This window comes from Gadus morhua, chromosome 1, assembly GCF_902167405.1.
Source record: "Gadus morhua chromosome 1, gadMor3.0, whole genome shotgun sequence".
Classification (NCBI taxonomy): Eukaryota; Metazoa; Chordata; class Actinopteri; order Gadiformes; family Gadidae; genus Gadus; species Gadus morhua.
The window spans coordinates 21,976,976-21,987,825 of NC_044048.1; the positions used below are offsets into that span (position 1 = coordinate 21,976,976).

The window sequence follows — 10,850 nt, forward strand, 5'->3', positions numbered from 1 at the left end:
CAATGGCAGCTCTAATCAGCATTTCAAATGGCAAATCTACCTGTAGGCCTGATCTAGTTTATGAGGTTTGTTTAAAATAGAAAGAATGCAAATAACGGTGGGCTTTTTATGGGTCCCATTCCATGCTGCAGTAGAAGGCAATGAGGTTGTCGACATGTTGGCAAAAAAGGCACTGAAACAGGATATACAGCTGGGTGTTCCATTAAGTAAATCTGAAGTTAAAACAATAATTAAATCAGAAATCAACAAGGTGTGGCAAGAACAATGGGATAGGGAAAAAAAGGGTCGGTTCCTGCATAGAATCCAGAGGCAGGTGGTAACAAGGAGACAGGGCTGCTGGAACAGAAGATGTGAGGTTATCATCACAAGACTACGCATAGGGCACACATGTCTTAACCACAGTATGAACATCATAGGCAAACATGAAACAGGGGTCTGCCCAAAATGTAATGGAAGAGAAACAGTGGAGCATGTTTTACTACAATGCGAAGCGTACAATTTGGAGAGAAGGGAGCTGTTGAAAAATGTTAAAGCTTTGGGTCAAACAAGCTTGACCTTGGAGGGTTTACTCTCCTTTTCCTCACTGAGACCACCAGCATGGAAACATGTATTGAGTTATCTAAAAGCAACAGGTTTATTTGACAGATTATAATTTAATCTGTTGTTGTCTATCTATATGATTTTGTTCATTTACTTTTGTTCTTTTGCATAGTTTATAACGTATAACCTCCATCAAAGCTAAAAAACAAACAGTAGGTGGCGGTAATGCACCAGATTGGTTTGCCAACCGCCAAATAAACTCAAAAGAAGAAGAAGAAGAAGAAGATTCATCCGGGAACTTTTTCTTTCTTTCCTGTCGGCCATTTGTCTGCACGGTGAGTGCGAGTCGAGCTCTCCGCATAAATCTTCTATTTTATAACGAAACAGCGCGTAGAATCTCCCATTTTGTCTCAGAATGAAAGACGTAAACGGTCAGCGGGGCACCGAGACGATGCTCGGGTCTGGATGAGTCCTGGTCCCGGTTCTAAGGGGTCTGGGAGGGCGGCGGGAGTAGAGGTCTGGAGCCCAGGAGCGGTGCCACATGTCTGTGCGCCGCTGCTCCGGCGGCCGCTCCGGGGTGATGCGGGACCCCCGCGGCTCCGACCAATGAGGTCGGGGGTTGAACCCCAGCCTCGACCCAGTTAACCCCGCCGTTAAGCTTTTTTATATCCGTGAAGTCGCTCCTCCAGCCGTTAATGCGATGCACTGAAGTGGTCGATAGCATGAGCTAACCAGCGTGTTTCTCTCCATCATGCAGTTTGTTTAGTGACTGCCTGACGCCAAGTCCTCATCATGCAGAACGACGCCGGAGAATTCGTGGACATGTATGTCCCCCGCAAGTGGTAAGGAATCGTTAATTCTGGTGAACACCTGCGATGTGTGATGGTTAGATGACCCCTGACCCCCTACCTATGATGGTTGGATGACCCCTACCTGTGATGTGTCAGGGTTTGATGACGTGTATCTAATGGCGTCTGTGGATAAAAGCTAATTGTAGGTAAATCTTATTATAAATTTAGTCTGGTGTTGACATGGCAGTGGTTAACTGTACTGGTTTCCCTACGAACCCACTGGGAAAACCTCATGCAGAGCTAGATCTGAATGTATTGGTCCTGGCTGTCCTGGGTTAGCGGTTGCTATCCTGTACTGCCCATCCTGACGTTGTTTTGTTCTGCAGCTCCGCCAGCAACAGAATTATTGGGGCTAAAGACCACGCCTCCATCCAGCTCAACATCGCTGAGGTAAAACATTGTTAACCAATATGTGGATCAACGTGTTTATTGAGTAAGATTTAAAGACGTTATTAATGAGATATCTTCCTTGGTCTCATGGTTCAGTTATGCAGTGTGCGGTGGATGTTTAGTCACTATATACTTAAACATAGTGGTGAATGTTATGGAAGATGCATCATAGTCTCTATTTTCCTGCATGATGTTGTTCATTCCCTATTTAGTTTTAGGTATTGGTGTTATGTTATGTTAACATTTTGTATATTTCTAACTCTTGCGTCGTGGTGCTGCAGGTGGACAAGGTGACTGGTCGCTTCAACGGTCAGTTCAAGACCTACGCCCTCTGTGGCCCCATCCGCAGAATGGTATGTACCAGGGCCCGTCGGGGCTCATGTTCTCACCCCCGGACACAATACCCGGCACGACGCGCTACCCACACGCGACGCACTACCCGACACACTCCCCCAACATATTCGTGACTCCGAGTCCCTCACCATCTTCAAGTCCCACCTCAAGACTCATCTCTTCTCCTCTGCCTACCCCTAGATCACTCACCAACCCTAGCCCCAGCAACTCTAAAATTGTTCTTGTTATCTATTGTTGTGCCCCTATGTAAAGCGCTTTGAGTGTGAGAAAAGCGCTATATAAATTGAATCCATTATTATTACTTAAACTACCAACACGCTACACTACCCAACAGCGCACTACATGACATACTACACAACACAACATACTACACAGCCCCACTTGTTAATGCCTTAGAGGTACTACTTGATGTGGACCAGAGCTCTAGACGGACCGAAAAAAAACATGTCCGAGGTCGGGCCAGAGTCAGCCCCCCGTCTCAACAAGTTCAACGAGAAGTTGTCTCTGAAAGTGTAGAAATATAAACCTTTACAAATACAATAATCTGCGTACTCTTGAGACGCATCACCGTGCACGAGGAGCTCTCTATAGGGCTCTCAACCGCTTTGTTCTTTATCATCCGTTAGATCCTAGAACTATGATCATTATTGAAAGGATAATGGTATAAGCGCACTGCACTGATCTTAGTTTGGCGATATTCTCTTGCAAAGCCAAATGGCTTTTTGAAATAGGACGCATCTCATTCAGATGAGTCTTGGTGTAAAGACAGGACATTGGACAATATTTTACACTGTTAATTCGCTGATAACGATATTCAACACGTTTTTATATCAAGGACATCATGTGGAGGTCTGCGAAATATGTGTTTGAAACTTTGTCCAATTTGTAAACGGGAGCTCTCAATGATCTACCGAGTTCAGCAAGCAAAAAGGGGAATATTGAACGTGATGCTTAATATCGCGGATATGATTGTGTCACAGTCCATCTGACCCATATGTATTGATGTCTCTGAAACAAACTAATTCATTGTACGGTAGGCTATGATGTAAAACGAAATGGGCAATAAGAGTGAGGTTGTGTCATCACACTATTGCATTTGCAATAAATCCAAATGCATTTCGATGTAAATCCGCAGAACTCTCGCTCTAGATGTGGTCTTTATGTGGTCTGTGTTGTTGCTCCTTGGTGCACCTCTCTCTAAATGAACTGCATTTCCCACAATCCTCAGGGAGAAGCTGATGACTCCCTCCTGAGGCTGGCCAAGACCGACAACATCGTGGCAAAGTAAGTCTGGGAGCTCCTGCCGTGAGGACATCACACAAGGACTAGGAGACGTGTAGACGGCCATGTTGGGGTTCATGTAGTGAACCTCTTGTGTTGGGGTTCATGTAGTGAACCTCTTGTGTCGGGGTTCATGTAGTGAACCTCTTGTGTCGGGGTTCATGTAGTGAACCTCTTGTGTCGGGGTTCATGTAGTGAACCTCTTGTGTCGGGGTTCATGTAGTGAACCTCTTGTGTCGGGGTTCATGTAGTGAACCTCTTGTGTCGGGGTTCATGTAGTGAACCTCTTGTGTCGGGGTTCATGTAGTGAACCTCTTGTGTCGGGGTTCATGTAGTGAACCTCTTGTGTCGGGGTTCATGTAGTGAACCTGTGTGTGTGTGTGTACCATGGATTTGATCTGCACTGCGTCTGATTGGCCAGTTCCTAACTTCCTGTCCTTGTCTCCCAACAGGAACTTCTGAGATGAGGCAGTGGATCCTTTGTAAAATAAAGATGTAAAAACAATACTGTGGTCCCTAGTGTGTTTTTGCTCTTATTTGCATATCTTTGAACCCTATCATTTGCCATCAAATCAAGTCATTGGTTAGAAAGTCGATGGCTTCGGAGACGGGACTGTGTATACTGGGAAAGGGTTGTCTTGTAACGAAGTGCTTGGCACTTTCTATGAACATCCTTACTCCAAAGACGGGTATATTGTTTCTCATCTTACAAATGTACTTATTGTAAGTCGCTTTGGAAAAAAGCGTCTTCTAAATGTAAACGTTTACTAGAGATGAATTGTAGTTTCATAATCCAATAAGGGAAATACTGGTCCCTTTGCAGAAACTTCACCACTGTTACCAGGATCCAAGAATCCTTCTTGTATTGTGTTCCCATTTCATTCTTGAAGAATGAAATGAAAATAAAACTCAGAAAACACGAAATTTGCGGAACTGGAGCTCTGAAGTCAGGGCTAAACTTCTAATCGTCAGGATGGCCAAGCAAATTGGACCTGCGCTTCACTCGAGTGCGATTAAATAAGTCAAGTTGGAATTGTTTGGTTACCTAAGAATTCACATTTCATTCGATGTTCAACGGATAACAATCGGCGTGTCGATACTTTTTTATTATCTTGCTGTTGAATGCAACGGTCCGTATGAAGTTACTGGTTCAGGTTATTCTACTGATCTGCCAGCAGATGGAGTTGTTTCCTAATAAATCCCATCAGAAATACACCACGTGCTCCACTTATTCGATTTTTACGTAGATAGCTCAGCGTATGCAGACTTGATATCTCAACTCCTGAATGCTCCAGTAGTAGGCTGACCTTTCACCATCCGAACAGATCATCAAACTGGTCATAAAGTCAGCCGTTAATCACATTTAAAACACAATTTGTATCACGTTATCTGGGGACAGGAAAACATTAATTGAGGTATCCCAGATATGTACAGGTATCCTAGAGCAAGATGACCTCTAACCCCTACCTGCTCCTTAATGACCTGTCTCTGTACTGTCTAACCCCTACCTGCTCCTTAATGACCTGTCTCTGTACTGTCTAACCCCTACCTGCTCCTTAATGACCTGCCTCTGTACTGTCTAACCCCTACCTGCTCCTTAATGACCTGTCTCTGTACTGTCTAACCCCTACCTGCTCCTTAATGACCTGCCTCTGTACTGTCTTACCACTACCTACCCTTTAATGACCTGCCTCTGTACTGTCTAACCACTACCTGCTCCTTAATAACAGGTATCTGTACAGTCTATCCCCAAAATGCTCATGACATTGATCAGTATTCCTCAAGTATTGAATAATAGAGGAGTCTGCTATCTTACATAAAATGGTTAATAGTTTCCTAATGAGTTAATTAAATCTCCAATAAGCCAGAAGCCCTTCAGTGTCTCTACCTGCTGCAGGTGCGGAGCCCCTGCGATCATCTGGACGTTGGTATTGAGCCCTGGTGACACCTGGAGGGGGAGGTGGGGAGGGCAATAATCACGGGGGGGGGGGGGGGGGGGGGGGTCGTGGACCTGTTAGACTACACGGCTGTGGGGAAAACAACCCGCTATGTTCCCACAGTCTCTCCTGCAGCATCTCTCTCTCTCTCTCTCTCTCTCTCTCTCTCTCTCTCTCTCTCTCTCTCTCTCTCTCTCTCTCTCTCTCTCTCTCTCTCTCTCACTTGCATCACTTCTGTCTCCCTCCCCTCTCTCTTTCTCCCCCTCTCTTTCTCGCCTGCATCACCTCTGTCTCTCTCTCTTTCACTCCTACATCACCAGTCTTCCTCTCCCTCTCTTTCTTTGTGCCTTTCACCCCTTCTTTCTCCATCTATCTCCCTCTCTGTTTCTCCATCCCTTTTATCGTTCCCTCTTTTTGCTGTCTCTTGAGCAGACATCTTCAACTCCACCTCCTCCAGCTCACTCCTTTCTGAGGGTTCTCTTATTTTTCTCCTCTCACCTCTCTCCCCCACTCTCTCTCCCTCTCCCTCTCTCTCTCTCTCTCTCCCCCACTCTCTCTCTCCCTCTCTATCTCTCTCTCCCTCTCCCTCTTTTTCTCTCACTCTCCACCACTCTCCTCCTCTCACCTCTATCTCCCCCACTCTCTCTCTCCCTCTCTCTCTCTCTCTCTCTCTCTCTCTCTCTCTCTCTCTCTCTCTCTCTCTCTCTCTCTCTCTCTCTCTCTCACTCTCCACCACTCTCCTCCTCTCTCTCTGTCAGTGTTCCCAGTCTGTCATTACATCATTTCCTCTGGGAGGGTGTCGTTATGGGTGTTGTTGTCTTGACGACACCCTATTCCGGGACCAAACCTTTCCCCTCTCCCACGGGCCGGTTGTCGTAGAACTATTAGAGAATACTAAGGCATTACAGTACTATTAGATAATACTACAGTATTGTAGCAATACTATTAGAGAATACCACATTATTACAGTATTGTAGTACTATTATTCAAGTAGTATACCAGAGTATTACAGTATTCTAGTAGTACTATTGGTATTCTATAGGAAACACTCGTCCTAGAATACTGTCCTAGACTCCAGTGTGATATTGTAGTCCCACTGTGAATGAATAATGCATTTAATATGTGAAGAATAATAATACATAATAATAATAATAATACGTAAAGTGCAAGTAGAGCGACGAGTCGGGTGAGTTTGAGGGCCGCCGCGGTCGGGAAGCTAGCGTGTTCTGACATGCATGATAACATACGTGTGGAAAGACCCCCCTGTTCAACACACACACACACACACACACACACACACACACACACACACACACACACACACACACACACCAAAGACTAAACAAGCTTTGACTGAACTCCTGAACAGAACAGGTAGATACATGCACTCCCATGCACATATAAGCCCCTACACACGCCCCCCCCCCCCCCCCCCCCCCTCCCCATACACACACACACTCGCACACAAAATGTGTGAGTGTGTGTGTGTGTGTGGGGGGGGGGGGGGGGGGGGGGGGTGGGGGGGTGCTTGTGTGTTTCTCTGGGGTTTATGTCTTTCCATCATCTGCTCTTCATCAGTCGGCCAACCTGTCTGGGGGACAATAGAATGGGCAAGAGAGAATATATATCGAGAGAGAGAGAGGGAGAGAATGAGGGGGGGGGGGGGTTGGAGCCTTCCTGGCGGGTGTTGAGAGTTTTATGGCAGAGATGTTTGAGGACATGAACGTACCTGCCTCTCCAAACACACACACTTACGCAGTGCACACAAAAGCACTCTCACGCACACGCTCAGTCAGCACCTCCTCATCCTTATGCGCCACTGCACTTCAAACACATCCGCCTCCGTGTGTGTTTGTGTGTGTGTGTTTGTGCATGCCTGTGTGGTTATGTGTGCGTTTGGTTGAGAGTGAGTGTGTGTGCATACCTGCATGTGTGTGTGTGTGTGTTTTTGTTTGTGTATGTGTATGTGTGTGTCTGCCTCGAGTTGTGTGTGTGTGTCTGTGTGTGTGTGTGTGTGTGTTTAATGGGGGTAATGGGGTACAATTGAAGTGGTTTCCCAGCTCCGGTGACCTCGCCCCCTACTCCACTGGATCTCCTTGGCAACCAGAATGTTGTCAGGTCAGAGTTGGGGGGGAGAAGGTCGAGAGGAGATGGCGGTCGCGGCAGCCATCTTATCCCTCCCTTCTCGTCCATCTCCCCGTCTGGGGCCCCCCCAGCGGCTCCCAAGGCCCCGGCTGAAGTTGTACAGAGCTCTCACCAGAATAAGAGGCTAGCGCCATGTAGCTTAGCTCACGGGGGCTCTCAGCCAATAGGAGCTCCTCCACAGGACTGCATTTTCATGAGCCGCAAAAAAGGGAGCGTGTCTATGTTCCCCGGGTCCTATGTTCCCCGGATTGCATGTGACCGGGGAACATAGGACCCAGTGAGCAAATCATTTTTTTTCGTATGATGGTAGGGGCAAGTACCGCCTTTTTCGCCTCTGTTTCGCCTGTGATTGGTTAGTATGGCTCTCCTCCGATTGGTTGGGTTTAGGGTTGACCCTCACCCTAACCGTAACCATAACCCTAAACCTGACCCTTACCCCTTTGTACCCGGGGAACATAGGGATGACCCCGCAAATAGTTGTGTACTGACTTGAATATGTGTGTGGAATTCATTGTATTTATTTGACACCATACATTTTTGGAAGATTTGACAAGAGATTTTCTCTCTTTATATATCTTGTGCGATTTTAGCGGCACCGGAAGTGAAAATCCCATTCAAATTCTGCATCGAGGTTTTGATTTAAAGCCATTATGTGGCTTTAAACCATCCAAGGTACACTTACAACGAGCCGAGAGATTGTAAATTGATGGTTTATGCTCCGATAGTCAATGAAACGTTTTTGAGAAAAACCACAACGAGTGTGGTTGTCTTAGCAACCACAGTCGGTGGGAAATGGTAGATTCGCCATTGATGGACATGCAAGAAGTGATTACAGTCAGGAATGAAGGAACGTACCATATCGATGGTTATATAAAACAACATTATATAACCTATTTGAAACACTATGAACACACAATATATAGATACATATATTACACAACTTTTATTAACAATATAAACACTATAATAATACCAAAGGTTAAAAGTTGCAAGCGCGCTTTCGGTTGAAAATCGTCGGAATAGGTTTGCAATGGTTTACGGGATGAGTAGATCCTTTACCCGGTCACAAAATTATGTGCACAGTTTTGTACCTTTGTCTTCTCTTCCGTTTTACAATTTATTTTTTGCTCCCAATCAAATGTATTATGATCACGAAAACGTGTGGGATAATTGGCTTGGTTCCAGTCTTAAAACTCTTGATATAACGATGTTCTGAAAAGTCAATGGAGAAAATGAATGTGAGATTTACTTCCGGCACTAGAGCCGTTCAAAAAAAGGGTGGTCACTGTAGCACTCTAGCATTAGCCTTTAGCCTCTTGAAAGGAACTCGTTGGTCTGGTGATTAGCGTAGCACAGGCTAATGGTTAGCATTCCTGCTAGCTAATTGAGGAATGTGGTAGTGTGTAGGAGAGCGAGCTGCAGTGGTATTAACACCCTGTCTCCACACACACACACACACACACACACACACACACACACACACACACACACACACACACACACACACACACACACACACACACACACACACACACACACACACACACACACCGGGTCACATACATCTGGGAGGTGTGTGTATGGGTGCATGAGAGAGAGGGAGAGAGCGAGAGAGAGCGGGGTTGTGTTTGTGTGTGAATGAGTGCAGCTTGAACTGGAGGTTAGAGGTCGCCACATGTAAGTCAGGCGCCAGAGGAAGTGAATGTGTGACATACAGTATCACACACACACAACCACACACACACACACACACACACACACACACACACACACACACACACACACACACACACACACACACACACACACACACACACACACACACACACACACACACACACATAAACAACATGTCTGTCGCTCTACTAGACCTGTCTTTCTGTCTCTCTCTAACCCCTAAATGTCTATATGTCCCTCTCCAACCAATACCTGTCTATCTGTCGGTCTCTAACCCCTACCTGTCTATCTGTCTGTCTCCCTAACCTGTCTACCTGTCTATCTCCCCTACCTGTCTATCTGTCTGTCTCCAAGCAGTACCTGTCTATCTGTCTGTCTCTGACCCCTACCCGTCTCTGACTCTCTATAACCACTACCTGTCTATCTGTCAGTCTCCCACCACTACCGGTTTATCTGTCTGTCTCCAACAACTACCAGTCTATCTGTCTGTCACCCTTACCCGTCTATTTTTCTGTCACTAACCACTACCTGACTGCCTGTCTCTCTTCTAAATCGGTGTTCCCATGTGATACCTGTCTTTCTGCTCGTTCCTGTCTTTCTCTGGGAAAGAAGTTCCAAACGATCACCTGTGAAACATCAGCTGAGCCCGTCCCACCAGCTGCTGTGTGTTTGTGGGTCTTTCATCTTCTGCAGAAATGCAAAGTGTAATTAGATGGTAGAGTTCAAACTACACATGCATTACACACACAGCAATTCACACTGCTCCACTGCCAAAGGGCTTGAGAGCAAGGCACAGTTTAATTTCCCAATGTCCAGAGAACACACAACTATTAAGTTCTACTCTCGTTAATTCATGGAGTATATGGTTCTAATAGAGTTGAATCTATTTTTAGAATCGAGCGTAATCCCTTTAATAATTGTATCGTAATCTGCTGTTATATAATATAGTGTAATCTATTCTCTTCTAATCTAGTGTAATCTGTTTCGATCTAGTTTAATCTACTATGTTATAATCTAGTCGGTTCTGTTCTAATATAGTGTAATCTGTTGTGATCTAGTGTAATCTATTATGTTATAATCTAGTCGGTTCTGTTTTAATCGAGTGTAATATATTCTGTTATAATCTGTTCGGTTCTGTTCGGTTATAATGCAGTGTCCTCCGTTATAATATAGTGTAATCTATTCCATTATAATCTAGTGTAATCTGTTCTAATCTAGTGTATTCTATTCTGTTATAATCTAGTGTATTCTATTCTGTTATAATCTAGTCGTATTCTGTGCTAATCTAGTGTAATCTATTCTGTTATAATCTAGTGTAATCTGTTATACTCTGTTAGCGTTTGGTTGAGTTTGGCCTTCTGACTTTACCTGTAAACATGTAAATACATCTTTTGGAATAACGACGACGCACAGGAACGAGTTCCTCTGTTGAACGAAAAAGGTTTTTATTACCTGACATTGTCTTTAATTAACTTAATCAACTTCTTTATGTAGCCTAAAACTAATTGGATCAGCTGTCGAACACGTGGGCAGAAGGGAACATTTAGAAGAGAGATGAGATGATTGAAGATATTAAAGAGTGAGAGGTGAGCTGTACCTCCCTCCACCACGGGAGGCGGGCCCGACCCCGAGGGGCGGGGGGCGCCGCCGGGGGAGGCTCGAGCGCACCGCGCAG

General features: G+C 45.3%; 1 protein-coding gene across 1 annotated transcript; it reads left to right on the top strand.

Annotated features, from left to right (window-relative positions):
• The first annotated feature begins 810 nt into the window (after positions 1-810).
• rps21 (ribosomal protein S21) lies at positions 811-3,921 on the top strand. The gene is made up of 6 exons (XM_030367364.1): positions 811-875; positions 1,298-1,382; positions 1,718-1,781; positions 2,063-2,134; positions 3,364-3,419; positions 3,869-3,921. The coding sequence occupies exons 2-6, from the start codon at positions 1,333-1,335 to the stop codon at positions 3,876-3,878; spliced, it is 252 nt and encodes an 83-aa protein (XP_030223224.1). The 5' UTR covers positions 811-875; positions 1,298-1,332; the 3' UTR covers positions 3,879-3,921.
• Positions 3,922-10,850: the final 6,929 nt, after the last annotated feature.